This window comes from Anarhichas minor, unplaced genomic scaffold, assembly GCF_050575085.1.
Source record: "Anarhichas minor isolate MPS153535 unplaced genomic scaffold, ASM5057508v1 ptg000025l, whole genome shotgun sequence".
NCBI classification, from domain to species: Eukaryota; Metazoa; Chordata; class Actinopteri; order Perciformes; family Anarhichadidae; genus Anarhichas; species Anarhichas minor.
In genome coordinates, this window is record NW_027466471.1 from 13647656 (window position 1) to 13674879 (window position 27224).

The 27224-nt window shown below is 42.7% G+C and overlaps 2 protein-coding genes across 7 annotated transcripts in view; both read right to left on the reverse strand.

The window, feature by feature from the left end:
- The window catches only part of LOC142957707 (uncharacterized), a 31500-nt gene extending 29264 nt beyond the window's left edge, over positions 1–2236 (reverse strand). Inside the window, exon 1 of the mRNA XM_076099657.1 lies at positions 2145–2236. Coding sequence (XP_075955772.1) covers positions 2145–2236 — 92 coding nt within the window. The remainder of the gene's footprint in view (positions 1–2144) is intronic.
- Positions 2237–8554: 6318 nt separating this feature from the next.
- The window catches only part of rhobtb4 (Rho related BTB domain containing 4), a 39766-nt gene continuing 21096 nt past the window's right edge, over positions 8555–27224 (reverse strand). For 4 of the 6 annotated variants that reach the window (XM_076098865.1, XM_076098866.1, XM_076098869.1 and 1 more), the window contains 10 exons: positions 25762–25963; positions 25352–25455; positions 21566–21751; positions 20485–21304; positions 20092–20311; positions 18978–19096; positions 14796–14946; positions 14442–14530; positions 14195–14300; positions 8555–13520 (listed from right to left, as the gene is read on the reverse strand). In XM_076098865.1, the coding sequence (XP_075954980.1) occupies positions 13342–13520; positions 14195–14300; positions 14442–14530; positions 14796–14946; positions 18978–19096; positions 20092–20311; positions 20485–21304; positions 21566–21751; positions 25352–25455; positions 25762–25953 (2166 nt within the window). In that variant the 5' untranslated portion in view covers positions 25954–25963 and the 3' untranslated portion in view covers positions 8555–13341. Of the gene's footprint in view, positions 13521–14194; positions 14301–14441; positions 14531–14795; positions 14947–18977; positions 19097–20091; positions 20312–20484; positions 21305–21565; positions 21752–25351; positions 25456–25761; positions 25964–26173; positions 26256–27224 lie in introns of all 6 variants that reach the window. The other 2 variants (XM_076098862.1, XM_076098863.1) reach the window with 1 other exon arrangement.

Below are 27224 nucleotides of genomic sequence, written 5' to 3' on the forward strand. Positions count from 1 at the left end.
ACAATGGTCTGGGAGACTGCGGAGAGACCTCCAAGGCAGCAGTTGAGCAGAGAGGTCTGAATGAAGGATGCATTGAAATTGCCTCTCTTTTCTTCAGAGTCTTACCCACAAAGGGTCTGTTTCCCATTCAGGACACAAGGTCATTAGATAATACACACAGGGACCTCAAGGCCACATAGTGGGGGGCGGGAGCATTCAACAAAACAAGCCTCCTACCCGTCTCAGTGCAAACTTCTCAACATCCAAGACTCACTGTAATAGTCTCTGCAGGATGCATATGCACATCCAGAGACAAATAAATTCACAAGCAAACTCACGTGCATGCAAATAGAAGCCCTTCGACACGCACAGAGACACACACACATGCAAGGTGGGTGTCTGTTTGGGTGGTTCGACAGAGGGAATCATGACCGTTTCCCCCTCCCACCTCTCTATTCAGTCACAACAGAGTTATTTAGTCCTCTAAAGTTTGCTCAGTGAATGCTGGGGGATTTTTCTCTCTCTCTCCTTTTCCTTTTATTATATAAGCTCAACCAAACACGTGCTTGTTGTGTTTGTGTGATTGTCCACGGTGATCTCATCCAGCATTATGAGAATACGTTGGATTGTTCACTGAAACTTTATGTAAATGCTCTCCAATGAGAAAGTAAGTAGTACGCAGTGAAGTAATCACTGTGAGGTGTCGCTATGGGACAAAACCTCCGTAGTGATACTGAACATGGAAACTTTTACAGATTTTCCAAATGCAAGAAAGAATGGAAACTAAGCATGTTCTGCCTGGATGGGGAACTTATTTCCACCCCATTCATGAAGATGTCAGATCTCAGCTTGTCAAGGTTTACTCATAGTGTTCTGAATCCCATTTCCTCAAGTCTGTAAGGCATCATGAAAAGCCAGGAAGAAGGTAGGAAGAATGTGGGCAAGGAAACCCTGTGGCAGCGAGAGATGTGAGGCAGAGGAAGATGAAACAGCAATGGACAGAATCAGTCCTCTACTTCCACATGAGCACACGTGTGTGTGTGGGCTTGGGCCTTGGCCTATACTTCTCGAAACTATAACTTAATCAAAGTGAGTGGTTATGTGGAAAGAGCAGGGTCATATCTAATTCTCCCTGTGTTAGCTGAGTATAGCCAGTGACAACATGTCCGTAGCTGGAGATGGCAATACACACACACACAGTATATGAGAGGAAAATGGAGAAAGAATATAGGAGACAAGGAGAATGTTTGGAAAAGATGGATAGGGGCACCATAGTTACAGACCAGCCAAACCATAACAAAAGAAGTTAGCCAAGTGTCAGGTACAGTATGACATTGTTCCACATACACCAGAGCACATGACTGAATTATTTAAACGTTTCATGTGTTTAAGAATCGTCTAGAGTCAAAATGTACCTTGAAATTTAAAAACTGTGAGATAGCTCTTCTGGTAAAACACTTCAATGTGTTTACTTGTACTTGAATAGTAGTAATGTTGGTCTTGAATATTTTGTTCCTAAATAATCTTTACTTACACATTTAAGTAAGTGCTCAATATTTGTTATCAGAATTATCATTGGTTAATCACGTGCATGCGCACTGAGCTGTATGTCAAATTAAAGAGCCTCTCCCTGAAAGACAACCCCTGCCAGAGATCGGCACTTCATCAGGAACATGATCCTCGGCACAAAGAACGAAGCCTCACAGCTCCTTGGGGAGAATAGCAAAGTCATAGAGCGCAAGGCCCGGGTGAGGGCAGCGGGTGCTGCACTTTGAGCCACACCAGACGCCTGGCGTGCGTAATGGGACGGTAATCCATACCTCTCTGAGTGGATTGGGAGAGTCAATACACGCCTGTGTCACTAAACCAATTTGCGTGCGTTTGCCACTACTGCAGCCTACTTGTAAATACAGTTCTGGTTGCGCACTGTCCCTGTGCTGGCCACCTCCGTATCCCTCATTGGATTCACTAAAAGCAAGCCTTATGCAACAGCAAACAGCTCACAAAGTAAACATGAAAGTTTCATAAAATACAGATCATACTCGTTTTCGTAATTTCGTATCGCGATGTCGCAGAATAAAGAAATTGGCATTTCATCTTATATATCACGAATATTGTGTTATATGCAGGCAGATGCAAGTTTGCTCGAGAGCTCTATGTGTTACCAGTTGGTGGAGGAGCGGGGGTTGAGGATGTCCTCTTTGGCCGTGAGCAACGACAGGCTGTAGGTATCAAGGTTGACCGTTTGCGAGCTCATGATGGCAAAAGTTTCCAGACCACTCCCGCAGCTTCTCTCTTCACTTTTCCCGACGGTTTTCGGGGTCGGAGTATCTGCTGCAAAACAGCCACAGCGGAACAGTGAGGGTCGTTCGCGGCCGAGGACACAGCAGTAGAGGAATGCAGGTTCATGCAGTGTGGACTTAAGTTCCAAATCGGAGGCGATCTGTGCAGGCGCTGCGCACTCACAGCGTGAAAGAGACTTGCGACTGCACACTGCTCTTTGTGCAGCGGGGTTGAATACGTTTTCACTATAAAGCCCCACCTCCCGTTGAGAGAGTGGAAAGCGTAATGACTTCACTAGCTGGGTCACTTGGAGGAAAACCGCTCAGCTACGCGTACAGATCACTACACTGTCTCGTGCATCGTCCTTATCGTGATGTTCACTTGGTAACTCTTCTATAAGGCAACTTGCCTGCCCTTTGATTGCCGTAGCCTACACTGTGTGAAACTTTCACTTTGTTAAAGCAAAGCAGAGCCCTGGAGTCATTGCGCCTCATCACCATTATTCACACAGAACGACCAGAATGATCGCTGAGGTAACAGCATATAGAACTATCCAATAGAATATTCATTTATTTTCAAATTAATGTTATTATTTCACTGTTGTTGTTTTTTGTGATGGCTTAGCCATTGTTTGAGCAAAATATCCAGAATAGTACATGTTGATGTGGGTTAGAGGGGCTACAGGGGGCAGTGCAGTCTCTCTTCGTCTCTTTTTGTCTTCGAATCGGCCCCCACTGGCCTTTGGCAGACTCCAGAGAAGCCATTTACAGTGCAGTCCATCTCTGAATGAGCCAAAGAAGGGCCAATTTCATGGGAACTGGGTCTGAAGCAGGTTGCACATAAACAAGAGGCTGCTTCGGTGTTTAGGAACGGCTGGGGGTCTGTTCAATGGCTCCCCAAGAGTGACAACACACAAACACAAACTGACCACACGATCATGCACAAACACTGCCGTGCACAGGCTCACATGCACACACACACACACACTAGCTGTGAACCCTAGACTAACTCCCTCCAGACATGCAAACACACACAGGCACACACTCATGCACTGGTGTTTCACTGTGGGTCGGTGGCATGGGGGTTTAAGATCTTGGATTATGGGAATGTTCCTGAGCTCTGTAATTTACTTAGCAGCCATTCTTAGATAATCCAGGACAGATGTATATGGGCTGAAAGTCATAGGATTTTATTTTCTAATGTGTCAGACTCAGGGTGGATTTGACCTCATGATATTTGATTTCAGATCACTCTTCCTAACATCTATGCCATGCCATGATTTTCACTGCTGAGATTTGGCCAGAAAATAGTTCTCTCACAGTGGCTCATGATAACACTGGAGAGTATTGGATTAACACAGTCCCCCAACACAATCACTTGGAAAAAAAAAGAATCATCTCCTTTTCAGGCAAATAGTTTCGATTTCCATCTTTGTAGTCCTCTTCCTTGGTTATATTTTTCACTGTTAGGGTTGTGGCTGTTTTCCAGGGATGCCAGAGTCAGGGAAATTATTAATACATATTTACTACAAACACAAAACAGTTTTTTAAATAGTTTAACACTTTTAGTATTTACATTACAGAAGAGCAAACCACTTTGAATCAAAGGATGACTGGTGTTTAAAAACAGATTGAAATTGCCATAATGTAAAGAAGTAATACAAATAATGTCACAAATCTGGCAACTGTTTAGCCTCACTCTTTGTTTGGAAATGTTCTCCCCAAAGAACCCAAATCTGGTAAACCCTAAATGCAAGTTGTGTTAAAAATGTTGCATTAGTTGTATAAGCAAGCATGCAGCACACACAAACTCTGCTGTTTGGGCCAAAGCTTGCATGCCAGAGGGACAGAGGGCATGACATCCCCATGCCCCTATTATTCTTACAACTTCCTGCTATTAGAGGCTCTCCTGCCCTTCCAGACTCTCAGTGCTTCACTGTGGATGTGAACTGCAGTGCTGTTATGCTCCACTTCAGAGGACTTTGGCATTTCCTTTGCTGGGGTGCGGTGGCAGCTGTTGTTGGAGATGGGGTCTAAATGGGGGAATGATTGTATATCCAGTGGGGATTTGGAGATGTGTGTGTGTGTGTGTGTGCACGTGTGTGTGTGTGTGTGTGTGTGCGCGCTAATGGAGATTTTCTCCTTATTTACTGAAACTCCTCTAATTGTCACAGGCTTTTTGTCCAGCTTCCTGCCTTCCTGACATAGTCTAAAGCAGCAGAGTGCATGGTGACAGAGTGTTGAGTGGTCCAGTCACACGCAACATCCTCTCATAGTCTCTCAGCTCGATCATAAATCCAGAATCCATTCATTAGCAGGTGTCTCAGATAATACCCACCAATGATATGTGGCATTGCATAACATACAAAATGCAATCTCCCTCTGAATTGATAAAATAAACTTCCGCCACTAAACAAACCACTTCCTTGTAGGCATGGATTTGTTTTCCTGGGTCGAGGCTTGCGCGGCAGGTTTATGTGTGCTCAGAACTGATGGGTGGTGTTAAAAGTTCAGAGATGTGTTCGGGTTTAAGGTCACAGCTTGAACTTTGTCCTCCTGCCGTCCTACTTCACTAATAATATGTTTTCCACTGCTCTTCTCTGCATGATGTGAGAGGCAGGATTACTGTCATATTTTCGTGTGTATGAACAGTTGCAGTGGTTGTAACCTTCCTTTGAAGTTGTCATAAATATAACCTTTCCTATGACATTATCCCATCGTCTTGTGAATTTACTGTTTTACAGTATGAAGAGCTGGAATGTGTCCAACCTTTTGAGAGCCTTTTGTGCCAGCAAGTCAGACCGAGCTGTAAATGGTACAATTAATTCATCCCATGGAAGCAATCGTGTTTTATTGCTCATTATATGATGTTTTAAAGGCTACACTTAAATAGTCCTTCCTGAAATTAAGCTGTGTTTTAGGAAGGGAATATTTTTATGGCAGATTTTCTGTGTCAATCGTTCAGAAGTTCCACGTTTGCAATGTGATAAGCAGTTTTTGTCTGTGTAGTTATTCCTAACAAAAGTTAGGAATAACTATAAGCCTAAAGTCAATTCTTAATTTACTATATTACTTATTGTATCAGTGACAGAGTATGCTTGTTTTTTTACTCTAGCAGAGTGAACACACTTTGGCATCTCTATCTCACCTCCTCCTGGGAAGCTGAGCTCAGTGGAGGAGTGATGTTATTGCTCTCCTGGAGGTAGATAATGAGGTAGATGTGGGAGAGGCTCATGAGTGGCGATGATACAACTGAGTAGAAGTTAGTCAGCGGTGATACAATGTGGTGTACACACATTTATCTGACAGCTGAACTCAAAAACGTACAACAGCAGCTGGTTGGGGCTAACAACACCGTGCCTTAGCATTGGAAGACGGTTGAGGTCAACTCAGGTTATTCAGGCGTGGTAGGAGAAGAAAACATCAGAGGTATGTGGCAAAGTTGGAAACAAAAGGCATTTGTAGGGAAGAGAAAGAGAAAGAAAAGACAGAGGGCACACTTGCACATCATCGTCAAATATACCCTCTGTGTGTGTGTGTGTGTTTGTGTGTGTATGTGAGAGAGAGAGAGAGAGAGATTTACACATTCTCTGGGAATCTGGATGTCTTCCCGTCGGGTCTCCAGGTGAGGTCACTGCTCAGGTATGCGCCTTTTAAAACAAAACTTGAGATATTTTCCCCTTGAGTTTGAGAGTGTATATGAGTGTGTGCGTGAGTCTCTGTGTGCATGCATTGTATGAAATCACGTTATAAGTTCAGTAAACACACAGTATTGAAGAACAGCATGCTTTTTCTTTCTCACTTCACTTTGTCTCCCCTTTACTCATTCCGAGTAAACATAAGATTTGACTTCCTCGTGGTTTCGAGTTTTGCCTTGCTTCAGTGAAATATGACAAGCGTAAACAAATGGCAGGGTTACACGGAAATAATAAGAGACCACAAATCTCTGTTTAAAAAGGAGCTCCACGTCTGCTTTTCCATGCAAAACAGACCTCAAATGACTGTGGTGTCAGCATGATAAAGTATTCCTAAACTTTGCTGTGAGAGGCCCTGATTTAGAGGTGTATGCACGTGTGTGCGGGTGGGAGGGTGGGGGCGGGGCCAGACAGTTTTGTTTATGGAGCAGACTTTGGGGAGGTCTGGACCAACAACATGAAGATGAGATGTCACTTGGAGGAAGGTGAAATATAAAAAGGAATGTGTCACTCCAGCAATGTACCTTCTTTGTACGTTTGGAATGACTTCTTGGACCACTTCTTTATAAAAATGTCCATGGCATTTGAGTGTCAAACCTGGAAGAGCACTGAGCTGATCCCCAAATACAATCTTGCTGTTGAGCGGCTCAGTGCTGATCCAGGTTTGATCAGGCATACATCCTCTCTGAGGTTTAAAGCTTCTTCTCCCTCCTCCATCATATTATTCAAGGTCTCAAGCATCAGCAGATATTCGTCTGTACAGCATCTGATTGTTTCATGCTCCTCTCACACCTGAGTGGTCGAAGAAGAGCCCCAACGCATTGTGCATTCTCAGCTGTAAGACAGTGTTTTGTCTTTTGCTCTCAAATTCATACCTTCTTATCTGCATCCCGAAGGGAACCCTGTAAAATGAGAGCCAGATGTGGTGATGTCATCGTGTGTCTGGGATTTAAGATGTGTTCTACGAGGCTGCGGTGCGAGAGCAGGGGCAAGGTTGGTGGGAAACTTGAACACAGCCCACGGATCAAACAGCTGACGCAGCATAAATGTCTGTAATCAATGTTCAAACCATGGCTCGTGACCATGGATGATGCTGAGTCCTCCGCTACATAAAGCACGCTAGTAAATTCCTCCATTTACTAGAGAATGAGAGGAAAACTGGTGTACGTCATTGGTTGTTAAGAGTTTCACGGCAGGCAGCTTCACTGCTGTGTTTTCCTGGCAGAGTCTGGTTGTAACACACATGCACACACACATGTCGAGATGGCCTAATGACATACATATTTCACTGTACCGCAACCGCCACCTTCCCTCGTCACTCTTCTAAAGTTACTCATCATCAGCCACATCACTAAACATTACCATGACAACACTCGGCCCACTCCCCTCATGTTTCTGTGGCTTTCTGGGATCTCTTACCAGACATACTCTATTAAAAGTCTCAGCTCACAGCATGTTGATGTTGATTATGCATGGGCTCAGGAAGCTACTGGGTATAGGAGCTGCTGATTCAGTCTCTCTTTCATCCAAAGTTTCAAGAAAATGTGAAAAGAATATACGTATGTAGGAGGGCCACTGCTTGGTGATCTTGAAGACAACTTTTAATATTGAAACTGAACAAATAAGGCATTGATGATGAGACAGAGGCATGCACATTTCAGTATGCTTGCTCAACATGAGTTAATACAGCAGGGAACCCCTGACAGCAGCCCAGCCGGGGCCCTGAAAGGGTAAATATCTGTGAACCAAGGCATGTGTTAGGACTTCATTCAAAGAATCCCCACTAAACGTAGAGAGCCTGCCAGAAGACCCGTGCCTGCTGGACACAGTTTTGCAATACCTTCAATTCTGTATGATATTATACATGTTTTGTAGATTTCATCACAAAAACTAAATAAAGAGAGTTTATTTGTATATGTGTGTGTTCAACTTTGAAAACAATTGATTTAATGTGTAGAAAATATGTGTTCAACCTATTCCATGTAGAAGTATTTGTTTCTGTATCTCACACAGTAAGGTTGCACAGTGGGGCTTTTCTCCACTAGGTGGCACAGCTGCATCAAACTTGCAGTGTGTGTAAGTTTGCATTCATTGTGTGAGGAAAAGGGTTGAGAACGACAAGTGGAAGACAGAACGAATAGAATCAACTGCTTTTCTTGTTTTCAGTTTTTTTTTTACTTTATTCTGTTGACTTGTTAACTGTCACATTTTCTAAAAATTAGTGTGTCACCTAATGGACAAAATCGATCAATGTACTGTAAATGGTTTCAGTTTAAATTCACAACAAAGAATATTTATATGGAATATGGATATAATTTCAAATTTTCAAATGTTTTCTCATGCAGAACTGTCTGTGGTATTTATCAGTGTTATGTTCTCCTTAATGATTCATATCTTAATGACCGCCTCTTTTAAGTCATTTAATTGCAAACTTTAAGTGGAAAAACTAACTTAGGTATCAGAAAAGTCTATGAATTATACAAGAAAACACACAATAACAAGAAACACATGAGACAAGTTCAAAAGATTAACATTTTTAATAAAATCCATGTCAAACATCAAAATACTGAAATGTCAAAAAAGGGAAAAAAACAAAACTTTTTTCTACTTTTTATTTTTTATTTTGTACAAATCACAGTGGTTCAAAAATATTACAAATTTTTAGTTTCAAAACATCTTTTGCAAAAGGAGCAAAACATTCTGATTGCTTATTTTCTTGAAAGCCCTTAATATTTGTGAGTGTGGTGTGCTCTTTCTTTTGCCTTTTATTGTAATAAACACGATAACATGAGCAGTAAATGTTAATAAACTCATGAGTCAATGGAAACAAACATAACAATATTATACAGTATATACGATCCACCTAAAAATGACAGTATAGACCAGGGGTTAATCACACCATGTATGTCTATATAAACACTCCCTGTTCTGGGCCTCACCGTCCGTTCAATCCCATGTATACACCGGCTAAGTAAATGCTGTAGATACAGTACGGTGAGCAGGTTAATTCCAGCTGGGACTCAAATTTACATCACTGTACTGTACTTTGGATAACAACTATATTAATTAAAGCGTAATATATATATATATAGTTGTCCCAACTAATATCTGCCTTTAATCCAACCAGTAGTCCACAGATGCCATTCCCCAAATTAGAATACACTGACTTCATGCATGATAGTACATTGCAGCTAAATAGTGGAAGCAATAGGGTATGCTATTGAATTTGGCTTAGAGAGAGACAGATCACAAGAAAGTGGAAAAAGTAATAAGATATTTAAATGTTGATCAAGAAAACTGGCAAATACAAAGACTTAGCGTACTTATTAAAAAAGTTGTATTAGGCTACATAATAGAAAGTGCAGGCACCTGAAAGAGTGCAAAATTATTTTTTTTTAAACTGCTGGTTTGCTGGGTTTCTTGGTCATTTCATAATTTAAGCTTCTTTAGCATAGATGATGTTACACACTGAACTTGTAAAGCTCCATCTCTGTGTTATCATTGGAAGTTAGCCGGTAACAACGCTAAGATACTGTACATTAAAGAAAGCTGCCTAATTTTTATATCGGTGCTCACATGTGTGTGTATTTCTTGGCTTAATCAACTTTATTGTGAGCCCAGAAGGCTGCAGGTGTAGTGCCGCCAACCATGTACAGAGCCAAAAGCGTGAGATTTCACTGAAGGCACAGGAAAGGAGACACCTACGACTAAAAACCAGGTGTTCTCTCAGTCACTAGGCCTCACATTTAAAAAGGAAGGTCAGGCGTGCTAAGAAGGAAGAAAAGCTCCACCTAAGATAAATGAGGAGAATGTTACAGTAAAAAGGGTGTGTTAGGATAGAACAAGACAATCCGGACGAATAACACAACCCTACATCAGAATGTGACTTTGGCCTGTAGGGGTCAGTGTGGAGCAAATATTGAGGGCTAATTAAAGCTAACAAGGTTTGCATCTCCTCTCCATCTCTGTATAGGGTTTCTCAACTGGAAGTTAAAATATCCAAATAAATATTGTAGAGATATATATTATAAACCTACAGTATTTATATATATATATGATCATTTCCCACCACCCTACATGCATACCAAGTGACCCCAGATAGGGTCCCGACCCCAAGGTGAAGAAGCACTGTTCTACACAGAAACATGTCATTTCATACAGGCTTAACCTAAATATTACACTTGGCTTTCAGCCATCAAGGGCATTCTTGAAATATGAAATTTAGCTTTTTATGATTTTCTGTTTCATGCCCAATATCTTAAAATTCACAAGAATAAGATTGATTGTACTAATCACCGTAACAGCATAGGGGACTGCTGCACGGCAGCAACATATCCTAATTATGTTATTTAATTATGTATAATTAGCGATGCTACCTTGAGCTGTGCTGAGCTTACTTAATAAAAGTTATGCATAAAGCCACATAGCACGCAGAGAGCTACTGTGTGGTTCAGCGCCAACTAGACATGAACCAAGAAGCTGAAGTTGTGTTATTCAGCTCCTCACTGAGCAAGTTGTGGGAAATTCTGAAAGACTGAAGAAGAAGTGGAAATATCGTGCTACAATCATCAGGTTTAAAAAACAATTTGACATAAGAAACAATTCATGCTAAGCACATAAAGGTATTCATAGACAACAAAAAGGAAGAAAAGTGCATTCCAACACCAAGTGTCATTATAATGACAAAGTTAGGCCACCATGCAAATTAACCACATTACAAAAGTGGTTGCACTCCCCCAGCACACAGGCCAGCCAGTGCTCAAAGTCAGTGGTTTCAAAGTTACCATACAGGAATCAACCTGCTAATCAATCACCTGGTCAGTGGAGAGTTCTTCTACATCCAAATAATTCCCTGTCTAGAAAACATTCTTGTTTGACCAACCTACTGTACTAGACTCTACAAAGAGTTTAATTTTAGTTTCTTTGTCTGCATAAAAACAAGCAGCAGGCCTTAAGATTCTCGGCAGGCATGACTCCAGCTGGCTCAAAAAAAATCTCCTCAAGAAGGATAATGGCTGAGAGTGCATAAAGCAACCAACCAATCCATTCCAACATTATCATGGCCGTTTTTACTGTATCCATCATGTCCACCAGTGCAGAACCTGTCTGCAGCTTTGAACTACGATGTTGCTGGTTTTTATCCAACTATAAGGCACACAGACCAAGAGAAGAGGCTTAATGGGTCATACCGACCATCAATAAGAGACATCTAACAGCCATCCCTTCTATGGGCAACCAAAAGGAGGCCATGGAAGTCCATCAAAAACTGTCCCCCAACTTCTTCCTCTTTAGGTCTCATTTCTAAATTCCCAAAGCACTGCACTGGGATGAGTTTAAAAATATCCGTGGAGTAATTCCAAATGATGTAGGTTGCATGTAATACTGACTGAGACTTGTTCACTTTTACTCCACTTTAAATCTTTTCACAGAGGAATCAGCTAAATTCTCACTTGGGTCTCGTGAGACAACACTCATGACTGTAAATTTAATCTAAAGAAATATAATGTTCCTGCTTAACAAGGAAGCACAACAGATCACACTGTTTTTGAATTCAAAAGCAGGTAAAGACATTACAAAGTTGAAACCACTGTATGTAAAGGCAGAAATCTACACACGCTAAAAAAAGTGACCTATTACTACCTCTTGCAGACTGTTAAGAGTTTAAAAAGTGTGTCAAATTTGAACACCATCATCAATATTCTGCACGTTCATTGCAGATAAACACTAAACAACTCGACAGACGCTTAACTGTGAACATAAAATAGCTAGTGTGTCTGTGTGTTCATGTGGACACTGTCTCATTGTGACTTAAGCACCATGTTCAATTCCAGCAAGAGGAATGGAAGGCAATGTCCAGCAGTGACAGCAGTTTTCTTCTGACACCACGGACTGAAAACACCACCACGAAATGGGATTCAAATACCATATCATACTGCCTCCTTCCTCCGTGAGCCACCTTCTCTTTTCTCCTCCATCCCCTCTTGCCAATAAAAGAAGCAGGGAAGCAGAAATGAAGAAAGCGAGGAAGAAAGAGATCAAAAGAATCACAGCTTTGGTATCCAGAATTAGGCGAAACTCCATAGTCAGTTGCAATCCGTTTTTCAAATGCACTAAAAACACTGTGAGCTTTCTTATAACACTGCAAGGATAAGTTATACTGATCTTAATGACTGAAACTAGAGTGAAGCAATCACAGGCACAGAAACTAATGTTAGTTAGTGTGAAGGTTAGTGCCGGGGCCCTGAGCAGTGCTGCCCCTAGTGGTGTAGGGGTGTAAAGGCAGGCTGGCTGAGGTGCTTTGATGCAACCAAGTGGTCATGGACGTAACAAGCGCATTTGTTTAATGCTGCATCCATCATTCCTCAATGGCAGAGGTATCAAGTAAGGCAAGCCCTATTTACCCCCATCATTGCTGTAGAGTGGTCACTTTGAATGCCTCTGAGGTGCATCAAGGAGAGCTTGTCTTTAGCTTTGTTTTGCACGTGTGGTGTGCAGGAGGAGGGGGTTGGAAGTGCAGGGGTGGATGATGGACACCAAGGACCACTTCAGTTCTAAACTTTAGGCTAATAGCAATGATCAAGCCTCCTGACTGGAGTATCCCAACTTGCTAACGATTTTAAGGATGCCCTTGCACCCAAACCTGGGCTCTAGAACAGTGCTATTGTTGCAATGGCAATCAAAATTCTCAACACTTCCACTTGCCCCTGATAAGCAAAAATATGTAAAAAGGTAAAATAATATCAAAACAATAATAATTGCATTGCTAAGTGTCAGTTCCTGGGAATCCAGTGCTGGTTTTAGAGGGGTGGATCTTTTGCACCAGTCTGTGTGTACAAATTAACAGTCTACGTAGAAGTGAAGGCAGAAGTGAGCTCCCCCGAGAGGAGCTGCAGTGGTCAATGAGTAGTCATTAAGGTCAATGTGAAGGAAGGAGACTGAGAGAAATAGAGAGCCCTTGCTCCCAGTCCAATCACCCAAAGGCTGGGACACTGAGTGCTGATGGAGGGACAGAGCTCTTGTGGAGGGGACAAGGGGGTGCACTGCAACGCTGCATGCCCTTATAGATCAGGGAGTCTGGGAAGCACTCAACTCGGAAGCATCACTCAGTCATGCCAACGGCAAACATCCACTCACACATCCACGCACATAACCTTCAGTTAAGTCCACACAGGAGCATATACCAAAATGCACTCATGAAGTCACCCACAATTATAAAGAGGCACATACATTCCCTCAAACATGCTGACATTCAGGCATAGTAGCACTGAGAGTCATTTATCTACTGATAATAGAGGGTTCAATGTCGACCTCCTCTGTATGCTGAGGGGGGGGGGGGGGGGGCGGGGATTAATCATCCTGGGTAGGATGTTAGTGGACGAAACCCTTTAGGAGACGTGCGGAGAGGAGGACGGGTGCTTCCAGAAACACCAGCCCCGTTTGGTGTGTTGCTTGCGCAAGATCTCCTCCTCGCGCTCACGCTCCTTGTGAGAGCGCAGGTAGCGGTCCTCCTCCTTCAGGAACCACACAGGAGGCCAGCGCTGCTTCTCAAAGTGCTTCTGGTTTTCTACAGAGAGGGGGGGGGACAAAGATAGGTACAGAAAAGGGGACATTAAAAAAAAATGGAAGATTTCAGGTGTCATTTCAGATATGCACAGAAAAAGAAGGGGGAAATAGCAACATAGACAATTATTGTTGCACAGTAAGTGACTGTGTAAGAATAATGTCATTAAATAGGTGACATAAGGAAACAACCAACAGTAACGTAAAGTTGTAAGGACAAGTGAGCGAACAAAAGTCACTAAAGATTACTACGATTACCCATCAAACTCATGAGATCAAAGTGATTATCATTCTAGTAGTTGTTGGGCTTCCCCATGGTCACATTACAACCAACTATTTATAAAATGAGTGTAAAATGTATTCACTCCTTCATGAAACATGAGGATGGATATTGAAAGACAAATTTTGTCAGCTAAGTTAATGAGGGGCTCGTGTGTTCCTTGCCTCAGGTTTATTTTCTTCCAGACCAAAATGTGATCTCTCCCACTCAAATCAAATGCATGCTGTGAACAATTCACAGCATGCTATAATTCCTTGGCAGTGTGCTTAACCCAGAAAACGTACTTTTGTGCAAACGAGCACTGCAAAGTAAACTTTGTAGGAAGTAGTTCAGTAGTTTTACTGAAGGGAAAGCTGCGCGTGTGAAAGGGGTTTGAGAGAGGCGAGGTGCCTGTATACCTGCAGACATGACCTTCATCTCTTTGGGAAACTTGCGGCAGATGCTGTTATAATTAGTGCAGATGTGATGGAGACACCAAGCTGATAGTTGCTTGGCATTGTGGAACTGAAAAAAAAAAAATAAATAATAAAAAACAGAGGAGAAATTAGTTATTACAGCTGTGAGAGAAGAGGCCTACACAATGTAAAATGTGTCATTGGTAAATTATAAATTGATCATTTGAAGAACAGTTTTGTAAGAACTGACCTGTGCAAGCTCGAGGTAAGCCAACACTTGTTCATCAATGTCACCTCCTTTTGCTGTCAACTGGAGAAGCTCATCCACAGCATGCTGTTCTGGAGACGCATAACATGCACATAATCATGTCAATATTACTGTTTACATGCACCACTGACATTTTTATCTCCTATTCAAAAATTCTTAGTCTGTCTGGCAATCTGCAACGAGCAACAACTCACTGCACCTACAACTCTTTTGAGTCATTGATGATGCCTGATAAAGCTTGATCATAACCATATCCTGCAACATATATTCGAAAGAAGACATTCGAGTAAGTGGTTCTCTTTGCAACATTTCTAGCTCTGCAGAGAGAGTCTTTACCTGTGAGGGCGACTAGGCGTGGCAAACACAGACGGTTGGCCAGAATAATAAGTTCTATGGGCTCCAGACCAGGACAGGGTGTCAGCAGACCGCAATACAGGAACTCCAACACCCCGCGCATACAGGCTGCAGTGGTGTTAGGAATGGATACCTGAACAAAACAAAACAAAAATACATGAGGAAAGAAAAATGGGCACAAATATAGACATTTGTTTTCATGAGAAGTTAATATAAAAGGTGTTGGCAAGTATATACTGTAAGCGTAATGGCTAGAAATGGGGTGGGGTGCAAAAAAGACAGTAACTTCAATTAAAGCAGTGCAGTGTGTATTTGGAGGTAAAGGGCAGAGGACATGCTGTTCTGGTAGCAGTGTTTTTGATCTAGGCTCAGATGAAAGCGCTGTCTGGGGGCTAGTGATGTGAGCAATATGGCTATAGCTAAAGACCCAAAACCACACACAGGCAACCCTGCTATCGGACCCTTTGCACAAATGAGACACTCAGACTGACTATCAATGTTCTCCTGGGAAAGACGATGCTTTTATAGTGAACTACAATAATATATGAACATAGGACATACCTACAGATGTAGTCTATAAGTAAGAGACTATTAGTGATGACTGGACCACTCCAGACATGCACAGCAAAACATGTTTTTATTGTTACGGTCAAACAACATATAAACCAATAGGGCAATGTTTTGTAGTGGGGAAAAGGTGCAGAACCAGAGACCATTATAAGAAATAAAAACAATCACCTGCAATAACCTCTAGATGTCGCCATAGCATCAATCACACCTTAGCTACAAAAGGCACTGGCCATGCTGCTTTTAGGTGTAGCCCACTAACACACTTGGTAGTTATATAGAATAGAAATAGAATAGAAACCCTTTTTATTGTCATATACATATACACATACACAAAATTTGACCCATCCCTGTATATAGGGAGCAGTGGCACCCGGGGAGCTGGGGGTTCAGTGTCTTGCTCAGGGACACTACGACACGTGACACGTCCCAGTCGAGGATCGAACCGTTGACCCTGCGGTTACCAGACAACCCTCTTAAGCCAGTGAGCCACGGTCACCCCCCCATGTATCCACATACATGAATAAAAAGAGCAAGACCTTTTAAAAGGTCCTAATTACTGAGATTTGGACAAACAGCAAACAGGAAACACAAAAGTCACTGGCAGGTGATGCAGTCTAAGCCCAGGAAGGACGAAAGGAAGGCAAGGTAATGGAAGCGATGACCTGCCCCCTCCAGGAGCTCTCCAAGTGTACCCACTGAGAGGCTCTTCAACTTCCACCACCATGGCCAATTAGAAGAATGTCAACTTGGCGCGACCTCTCGTTATGACTAAAATGTTACAACACCACGACAAGGGTGGTCTCTAGAACTTGAAGCCCCAGCTGGGGATAGGAAGCATTAATGAGTGGACATATCCACAGTGTGGAAAACACCCATCAGCTGTACTGACACGTGTTCTTTTGTCCCCTCAGTCTGCCGTCCTAGAGCTCAATTAATAGTTTACATTATTTGCAAACCCAAAAGGACAGTTTTAAAACACTTCCTGGATTTTGTTGTATTGCATCTCAACTTGCAAACTTAAAGTAAGTTGTACATTTGTATCAATCTTTGCAGAACTGCTACGGAAACTGGATTTTGATCCTTTTTTATCCTTTATCCATTTTTCAAGTACTATTGATATCTAATAGGGCATGTATCTTCCTGAGCCATTTTATGTTTTCAATCTCTCCTGCACAATGTTGGATGTTTACATTTTCACTGTCTTTTTATTTATGTGTATTGTGCAAATAAACAAACAAATAAATCTTCCTCTGTAAATGCGATATATCAGTCCTCCAAGGGCTTAAAAAAGGCCTCAGCTCAACGGAATTGGACATTAAAAGACGTAATGAGTGTAAAATACTCAAAAAACTAAAAAAATAATGTGTGGGTGAGGGAAAAGCAGTGAGTCATAGAGCCGCCACCACAGATCAGGTACAAAGTTTAAGAGAAAGAGTAAGAAACTTCCTCATTCTTCCTCTGCACTGAAAAAAGGACATGTCGTTTCCTCTTTTTTTCTGATGATGATGATGATAAAAAATTAGGTTGAAACACATATCTTAACGCTGTTCTGCACCGAACTAGAATAGTCATGTTATCACACAACAGCATCGCCACTGAAATGTGTGAATCTAAAAATACTGAGAAGTGTGATGTGAGCGTGGAAATAGAGCAGCACGGGCTGATCACATGCTGCTCTCACAGTTATATTTACAGGTTCTATACATTTTCATATAATAGATTGATATGATGATCTTCCCAAACCTAAGAGAACAGATGCAAAATGATAATATGATGATATAGTCTTTTCATAAAGATAACCCATTAACTGTTATATTTTCCTGTTTTTACACTCATTTAATTTGATAGATTTTGTGGAAATCAACAATTTGGTTTATTTTGAATATGTCTAAGAATATTGCCCTGTATATAAACTGAGTAAATGGGTCATACACTCATCTTGTCATTTTTCACTTCTTTTTTGTAAATCTCCAACATCCACATCTCTTAATACTTCCTCCAGTATGGATTCTCTTTTAGAGTAACCGAACAGAACCGGACCATCTGCTGTGTCAAAGTAGTTGCTCTAAATGCTCTGCTTCTATGAAAGACCAGTGTTGAGTGTTTTAGTAAGCATGTCTGCTAACAACTACTGACACTGCTTTTCAAAATAGCATTTACCCGTGAAGATGTGTGCCTCAAGGTGAATACAACACGTTGTGAGTCAATGTCATGGCAATTCTGTAAATGCAATCTGTGCATTAGCAACACTTCACACCTTTGCCTATTAAAGAAGGAAATAAGTAACTGCAGCTTGCCATTGGCATATAAAATCACATTAAATACTTAGCACTGCAAAGCCGTTTTACCAACGTAAAAATGCAGATACATTTACATGCAAATATACTGTATGCACTCTCATAAACACAAGTGCCGGCAGTTTCATTGTGCCGTCAGCCTTTGAGTCTTTGTCTCCAGTGCACCTGCCTTCTATGCTGTGCCAGCTCCATGCCATAAACAATGCCACATTAGCCACTAACATGAACCATTTGGAGTAACCATAGACACCGGCAGCCCATCAGCACCAAACACTGTGCCCCCTCAGTGATGCTGATGTCCTGTGTTCACCACCTTCCACAATAGCTGCAATGGCTTCTTTTCACACCCACTCACATGGTGTGTTCTGGAATAAAATACAGGCCATCCGCATAGAAATACAAAAAAAAAAAAAAATGGTTTAGTTTTCTCCTAACATGCCTTCTATAACTTTGAGCTTTACACCTAAACTGGATACACAACATCTGTATTCCTTGTCTGTCCCTCTCTGATTACTTCCAATCCTTCTGAGGGCCTGAATGTATGTAACCTAACCCTACTGACCGTGAAAGTAATCATACCCCAGAGGATCTGGTTCGGCAACACAGTCCAGGGAGAGGCGACTTAAAGACAGACGGAGACATGAACTTCCTCTCTGATTAGGTCAAGTCGGCTGCACATGCACAGAAGCTGAACCTCAGGTGAGGGAGAGCGCACCTGAAGTAACCAGACCCACCACTTGGACAATGCTGACCTCAAAAGAGGTACTATTCTGGGCTTACTTTGAGTACTGAGACAGGTTAGTGAAACATCCTAGTTCTGCTATCACGGGATGTGTGAAAAATAGTATGTCTGTGTGTCAGAGATGCTCACAAGTCCTTTTTGGCAAGTCAAGTCTCAAGTCTTTAAGGGGCAAGTCCAAGTCAAGCCGGGCTACTGCATTATCATCACTCCTTATGTGTGCAAGGCCTCCGGGGATCTACTAATTGCAGAGTTTCAACCAAATTTGCAAGTGAAACAACAATTTGTAGGTCAATCTGATAAAAGGCCTCTGGCATGCTGAGCTGTAAACCTTCACATACCAAGTAATAAACCTTATCCAAGCAACCCATTCACCTTTGCTTACTCGCTTCTTTTATCAGATGTTGCTGCTGTTGTTTGGTACAGGAGCGTGCTTAGGTTGCTCCTAAAGGCTGACCTGAGTTAGCTTCCTAAGATTCAGGACACAAAAACTAAATCCCTGCTCAAAACTTAAAGTTAACTCCATCCTGAAGCTTATCCCGGTATATCTGAACTCACCTCCTCGATGTAGCTTTCCATGAAAGAGCCTCGGAACATGGCAGCCATCCAGCTGCAGCTGGAGATGAGCAGGGGCTTGTGGGCCGGGAGGCAGCCATCGTCCAGTCGAAACACCACATCTAAAACCGGGGTGGGAAAAGAGCATTCATCTCTTGGAGTGCCACAGAAGCCCAAGCTACAGAGGGGGAAAGACAGACAAGGCAGACGTCCAGACACACACACACACACACACACACACAGGCAGAAGGCCAGACAGACAGACACACACAGAGACATAGACACAGGTAGACAGACAGAAAGATAAATTGACAGAAGGGCAGAACAGCGTTTGACACAGAGTAAGGGAAGGAGAGCAGACGCAGGGCAGTAGGTCATGGAGTAAATCCTGTGTGGAATCTGGACTACAGCTTTGGTAGAGAAAGTGTCAATAAGGAACACAGCAACTATATTAGTGTAATAATGTTGCAATGGGCAAAATCTGAAAGCAAAGGATTTCATCTATCTTAAAAACAATCCTTGAATAATAACTGGGTTGAGCAAGTCTGATAATACAGTTGTTCTTGCCTAATGTTTCAATAGAATCTCTTATTAGCACTTTATATGAAGATTACCATTACTATAATCATGAAGACAACAGATAAATTATAGAGAGAAGTGAATGTGAGACAGGCTTTATTCAGAGACAGCTGATCTCTGGCTCTGGCTGCAAATGCTGTGACAACATGCATAGATAACAGCTTAGGGGAGCAGACAACACCGCACACCCACAACACACAGGATGCACACGAGAGCGGACAAAAGACAACCGAGCAGACTGAAACAACAGTCATCAGATCACCTGATGACTTTAAAAGGACTTCAGAAACCAGGGAAACCACAACATATAAAATGCATCTTTGTCGGCGAGTATGTGAGACAGAGAAAAGAATGCTGGACATTAGCTAAATATTTAATGTCTTTCTCGCACATTCTCCTCATCAGCTTTTCGTAATCCTCTACACCCATGCACACACCTACAGTCAAACACCTACTGGTGCATATATGGAAAACAGCTACAATGACACCAATGCTACTGAATGTATTGAGGCACTGAGTTGTTGGCACATTGGTTTACCAGAAAAAGCGCCTTTATTGAGACACTCCTTGATGCGGTTGGCTCTGCGGACGTGGAAAGCCTTGGTGATCTCCTGGTTCATGAAGCTCTCTCTGTTGAGAACATTGGCTACCATCATGCGCAGGTCAAACACCTCAAGCAGCTCTGCGATGGTGGCCACCTGCATCAGATCCCCTCGGCCCTCGTCCAGACTGCCCGTGTACAGGTACTGAAGCACCGCCTGAAACCAGAACAAATTCAGACGTCAAATATACAGCTTTGGAACAACTGGGAAAACACCAAAAAGCTTTTGTAGCCTGCAGTAATATGCCAAACATTTCTAATATTCACATCAACAGATTTATGTTCTATTGCACAATGATGTTTTTTGAAATCTTGTTGCTTTAAAGTCACCTTGAATGGCTCTTCCTGTATAAGCGCATCCATGGCTACCACAGTCATGAGTCGTGGTCGTCCCGTCATGGGATCATCAACATGCTCCAGACACACACTCAGGAACCCCCTTCCCCATCCTGAAAGTGCTCGACCAGTCCCCAGTGCTCCCATGGAGTAGTGGGCTCGAGAGGGGAGCGCATTATCACTCTGGGAAGTCCTCAAAGAGCCCTGCTGGAGCAGCTGGGGTCGATTCAGGCCCCGCACTCCTCCATCTACCCCGTCTTTATCAATGTCCAGGCTCTTAGTGCGCCCAGCTTGCTCCTTGGCTCCTCTCCTGCTCTGCTCCTCTTCCTCTCCACTCTCCAAGTTTTCCTTGCTCTCCTGTTCCTCCCACCATGGCCCCATGCATGATCCACCAAGATCAAGGGTGAAGAGGTCATAGAACTTGGAGCAGGACGTTGCCAGATATACTTTGTGTGCAAATACGCGTGTGGCACCACCGTGCAGAAGGAAAAGAACATCTGTACACAGTGGCTGGCAGAAAAGGGAATCGGGGCCCTCGCCGTCTGTGGGAGGCGGGTCAGGGATGCCCACTATGGGGCGAGGCGGACGAGGAGGCAGGAATGGCGCCTGGAGAAGGGGCCTCTGGACCCTTTTCAGGTGGGACTTCCAGAACTGCAGGTGACGACGGGAGATGAGGGCGGCTCGGATGGCATTGTCAAAGACATCTTTGACCCCAAACTGGGCAACAATACTGGTCTCAAAGTAGGGAATCCCAAGTTCCTTTGCCACCTCGTGGCCTCTCTCTGGGGGAAGGATATCGGTAGGTTTGATTGGTCTGTGGGACAGGAAGAGATAATGATGTAAAGACGACAGTGTTCAGATAAAGATGTAAGTAAAAGTACAAGTACAAGGAAACGAGAAGCAGGAAGTTGAGGATCTTTTACACAATTTGTTATGCCTTCATCTGAGAACAACATATATTTATACTTTCATTTTACTACTACTAATACTATTACATACTTTTACGATGGAACAATTGGGATTACAGTTAATAAATGAATTTGACTGTTAATGCCTGATGAAGAAGGCGTCTCACTTGGCTAGGGGTCGGCGCGCACGGTTAACTGCATCAAGGTCGGCATAGCGCAGGTCCAGCTGGCAGCCAACCAGAATGATGGGCGTCCGGGGACAAAAGTGCTTGATCTCCGGGAACCACATGGTGCGTACATGGCGCAGGGAATTGGGATTAGCCAGAGAGAAGCAAAGCACCACTACGTCAGACCTACAGGGAGAGGAGGGGTAGAAAAAGTCTTCATTTCATGTACTTACAGTATAACCTAACAGAGATCATAGATAAGATGGGAAAAAAAGATGGCACGGAGGAGCAGATTTGTTGTGTCATAAGCAAGAGATGTCAGCAGAGAGAAGACATACGGCCTTTGATGGAGTAAAGGGGACAGAAAAGAAAGGAAGAAAAAAGGGGTCAGTATACTGAGTCACTGAACATCTTGTCAGTTTATGTTAAAACATGTGTGATATGTGTATGGAAGAAGCTTGTTCAGCTGCTGCAAAGCATTGTGGGAGCATCGACAGTGTCATCCAGAAAGCTGGGGGGTCACAAGACGCATGTGTGTGGGCGGGACTGTGTGTGCGTGAGTTTGTCGGGCCCTCTGGGCTGGTGATCTGTGTGGCCCATCTCTCTCTCTCTCTCTCTCTCTCTCTCTCTCTCTTACGTAAATATCCCTAAGCCCTGCAAGGCTGCATGGACCACAGAGAGAAGGCTAAGAATAGATCAGTATACACACACACACACAAATTCATTTCCTCACCCGATGTGTTTAAGCAAGCCCACAGCAGCACTTACAGCTATTCTCTGGTGCTGATACGTCTGTGGCATGTTTGCGCATGTCTGTCTGTTTCTAGGTAATGTTAAATCAAGCTCTGCGTCAGTGAGACGGATCATTTAGTACGAGTACAATGCTTACCGTGCAAGAATCTATAATTCCTAAATGATCTACTTCTTAAAACAACACAACAACACAGGGCTTTTGACCCCAGGAGCACAAGACCAGGCCTATTTTGCATTACCATCTCTTATGTAACTTATTAATAGCCTGCAGATAATGAAATATATATTCCTGTTTTTGACATTCATCAGGTATTCGGTATACACCAGAAAACATGAGGTGCTAAACCACATCCTGAACTTGAGAACAAAACAAACCACCTAAACACTTCTCTTTTCCCCTCCTGTGCTACAGCGAACATGGCCTATTTACTGAATAGACAAAGGCAACGCCACTGTAAAAAAAAACTTATCTGCTTGTTGTATTCATTAACTTTTAAAATATTGACTTCACTTTGTGCAAATCAGGTAAAAAGTCCAACAAACAGAGGTAATTCCACCTGTTTGGAATTAAATTCAACAGTTTCAAGCGTTTAAAAATCTTCAAAGAAAAAAAACGGCATCGAAGAAGTTTAATAAAAATACTTAATTTGCATTACAAACATACACCTGAGTGACAAGTTGAATTACTTTTTAAGGCACACAGACATTTTCTACAGTGTCATAGAGACACAGGTTCCATAGTCCAACTTTATTCTCACTAATGTAATCTCTGAAAAGCTCCTACTCCCAATGACACACGACTAAAGCATTACATCACATTTCACACACACACACACACACACACACACACCCATTAGCACTTTGTCAAAGGATCATTACCATGGTTTATTCTGTTTGAGGTCATGTTATGTGTACATGCCTTTGTTCTTTGTGTCGTAAGCATTTTCTTTACAACCTAGGCTTCACTGCCCTAGTTTGTGCCAGTATACCTTGATGATAGCATAAGACTGTACCAAAATATGAGCCCAAGAAATATTTTAAACCTGTACAATCTTGATAAATCTGTCAAAAGCAGAGTTAAAGTGAGGTAAGTAAAAGCTAGTACCAGATTAATCCATTAGTACTGATGCTTTGCACTGCAGAGCTACTTCCAGGTTCAACTGCAGGTCAACAATGTGTACTGTACATACATATAGGTTTGTCTGAATGAGAAAGCACATGCGAGTCTATCACAATTTACCCCCAGCACTAATGCTAATAAATAGTGTGTATGTAAAAAGAGAAACAGACATAGACACATGAACAAACAGAGCAGAGATGTCCCAGATAATCAGATTTTCTGACTCTCATGGCATAACACTTCTCATCAGTCATTAGGTCTGTCTAACAGTATCATAAAAGTTAATAACAAGCTACTAAAACAGATTACAAGAACAATCCTTACCAGAGCAATATGATATTGTTTTGCTTATTTAGTCAAGAAGCAAAACTCGATTTTTATTTTCTTAACAAAATTCTGCTGACTGAAAAAAAAAAAAAAAACATTTAGTTGAGGTTGGCTCAGGTTAGGTTCGGCTTAGCCTATTTTCAGGCTGAGATTGTTTTTCCAACCACAAAATTCCTCTCCTATAACGAAAGCATGTGACAGTCTGAGTATTGTCTAACTATGTGATGTTTTGAGTTTTGATATCAACAAAAGGCTACAGAGTGGAGGAAGATGTGAAGAGGGTTTGGGAGCAGCAAGTGTCAAGGGTATAGAGGAGGCTAATGATGGAAGTTGAGTTACAGGGTAATAAGGGAGATGGGGGAGAGGGGAGGTGAGGCAGAGGAGAGTCTGAGGGAAGGTTGGAAGAGAGAGCGTGGATGAACATGGCTGGAGGAGCAGGAGCAGGAGGAGGAGCAGGTTGAAGCCTGGAGCTGCAGACGCCAGGGAGGCAGGCAGGCGGAAAACAGCTGAGCTGGCACTGTATCTTAATCAGCTGACTGTAGGCTGACGAAGCATACAGGACATGCAGACAGACACGAACGCACACACCAAAACAGACACACACAGAGGCAGATCAACGTCCAAATGTACAGACACTGAGGGAGTGGAAGAACACAACAGAAGGGAGGGAATTTGATCCTCAAACTGAACTACATCCAACCTACAAATGCACAAACGCAGTCACGCATGCACACTTGCCAAAAGGTGACAGGGTGACATGTTACACGAAGTGCATCCACCCACCCTTGTGAGAACTCACAGATTGCACAGTGTGATGTGTACATGCATGTGTGTGTGTGTGTTGATGTTTGTATCTGGTTATGGCTTATGAAGTAATGCTGTGAACGTAAGAAACAGTCAATTATGAAAGATGTGTATAAAATAGATAAAATGGCAAAGTAGATGGCAACAAATGTCTCAGCATTGTGTGGGAAAAGAAAAAAGAAAACCTCAAATTATTGTGTTTAGATAAATATGTGGCATAGTTAATTAATTATATATATATATATATATATATATATATATATATATATACACAGAACTCATCTAATAATGTATGAAATGCATCTTCACTTTTCTGTGTTACTGTCATGTGGTCAAGTTTGGTCACCGTCGTTTGAATTGGTATTTGCTGATTTCGCTTTGGCAATAAGTACTTTTGCATTCCATGCCAATAAAGCAGCTTTGATAAAGGGAAAGGGAGTAAGAGGATAGAGCGATGATCCAATCATGTCTGGTGGAGGAAGGAAGTAACAGCTTGAGAGCAGAGTTCAACTAAAAAGCGTGGCAGCTGGATTACACACAAAAAAAACAACTTTTGGGGAGGTAAATGTTATGCGGGCATTTTTATGTGCGGGTCTGTCAGGTTTCTTTCTCCTAAACCGCCCGGCAAAGAATTTGCTCACATATTAGCCCAAAGAAATTGTGTCAAGGCCATACAAATTCTACAGAGACAAGACAAAGACAGAGCAATGTCTTGGATGCACCAATTGTGAAAAAGGATTGTGTTGCAAGGTGTGCCTGTTACTGTGCATGTATCCGCTCACCTGCCATAGGCGAATCGTCTGTCTTTGTGATGATCCCCGAAGGTGTCCCACAGCCTCAGGGACACACTGACCTCATCCACTACATCACGAGATCTCTCTAACACCTGCAGAACAGTCACATATCTTAACTTCATTTTGATGTTTGTGTTTTAGTGATATTGAAGGATTATGCAATCACCCAGGAAGGGGAAAAAAAAAAAACAATGCACAATATCAAACTGCATGGTCAACATCTTTAGAATCAAGTTGTATTTCATAGGCCTGAAGAGAGAGGTTTTCAGCTGTGATACATATGAACAATAAACAGAATAAGCCTCAGTAACATGGCCAACGGTGTTCCAGAGTGGGCCTATATGTGGTCCTTTCCACACTGTGTTTGGCTGTGTGTTTAGGTGTACGTGTGTGCCCACCTCCTGGCATACACGGTACTGGTCGATGGCCCAGACGGTTGGCACGTGGGTGGCAAGCAGCTGATACTGTGTGAGGGTGGCATTGCAGGCCCGGGCACAGATTAGCCTGGTCTTGCCTACTGCATTATCCCCTACCACCACACATTTAATGGTTTCCACATTGGGCCGCTCATAGTCTGTGTCTATATCCATGGAGAGGGCCCTGGAGAAAGGCAAAAGGAGAGAGAGAGAGAACGAAAAGAGGTTAATTCAATATTCATGGGATATTAAAATCACATTGATAATGCATCCCAGGAAGACTGACACTGCATTTGGACAATGAAAGCAACTGGCCCCAGGGACAATATAGCTTCTAATTCTCGCCCAGTGCAGGCTAGGGAGGCTGTGTTAAGGCTCCCGTAGCTGTACTGACCAGTGTTCAGACGCTTCTGCCAAACTCCTCAATAGAACACATGGTTCGCAGGCTGAGGAATGAAGGGACCGCAGAGCTATTTCTGTAACAGCACAGAGAGAGGGAGAGAAAGACAGCGAGACTTCCCATGAGCTCACTGTCCTTTTCTCTTCTTGTCTGTCTTTCCCTGTATCCATTCCCCTTTTGATGCATTGATAGCGTGCTTCACAGAAAACATAATGCAAAGTGATGAAACATTTACCTTGGCAGCACAAAAGACAGACAATAAAATCACTCCCAGAGGCATTCGTAATAACTTTAGGTCATTCAGGGAGCCCAGGGGGAGCTTTGCGTCATCTGTTGGGTTCAAACCTATTTACTGTAGGCTGACATAGAAGGGAAAGTAGAAAGATAGTGTTTGTTGCAAGTTTGACCACCTCTCTGCACTGAACCGCAGCACAAGACAGAGGTGGTTATGTGACACAGTTCGACTTCCTCTTTTAAAACCACACATCCCTGTGAAAAGCTTATCAAAATCCCCTGTGGATAAACTGCTTGCAAACATTTCTGACATGTCAAAACACATGTTCATACCCAGTTTCTAAAACATTTCTGGAAGAATCTGCTGTATTGTATAACCAGCCCCCCCCCCCCCCCCCCCCCCACACACACACACACACACACACGCACGCACGCAACCAAACACCCAGTTAGACCTGAAATCAGATAATCAGTCCATCCGTACTTGCAACTAGATCAAAGACCCACCCCATAAATAGAGCAACTGAAACATTCATAAAGGCCTTGCTAATCCTTTGACGTGGATGCCAGTGCAACACTTCAGACCAACAGCTAAAAATGGCATCTATTCATCGGACATACGAGCCATGTGTGCACCCTGTTAATCAGCCATCACTTGCCCTCCACGTCCCCAAAGACCTCCAACCTATTCATAATACCACGGCTAAAATATAGAGCTTATTTCTTCCCCCAGCAGAGACATCAGACAACGATTTACCCTGCCAACATCAACAAAAGCATCTTTCCTGTCAAAAGGAGTCCCAATTACGTC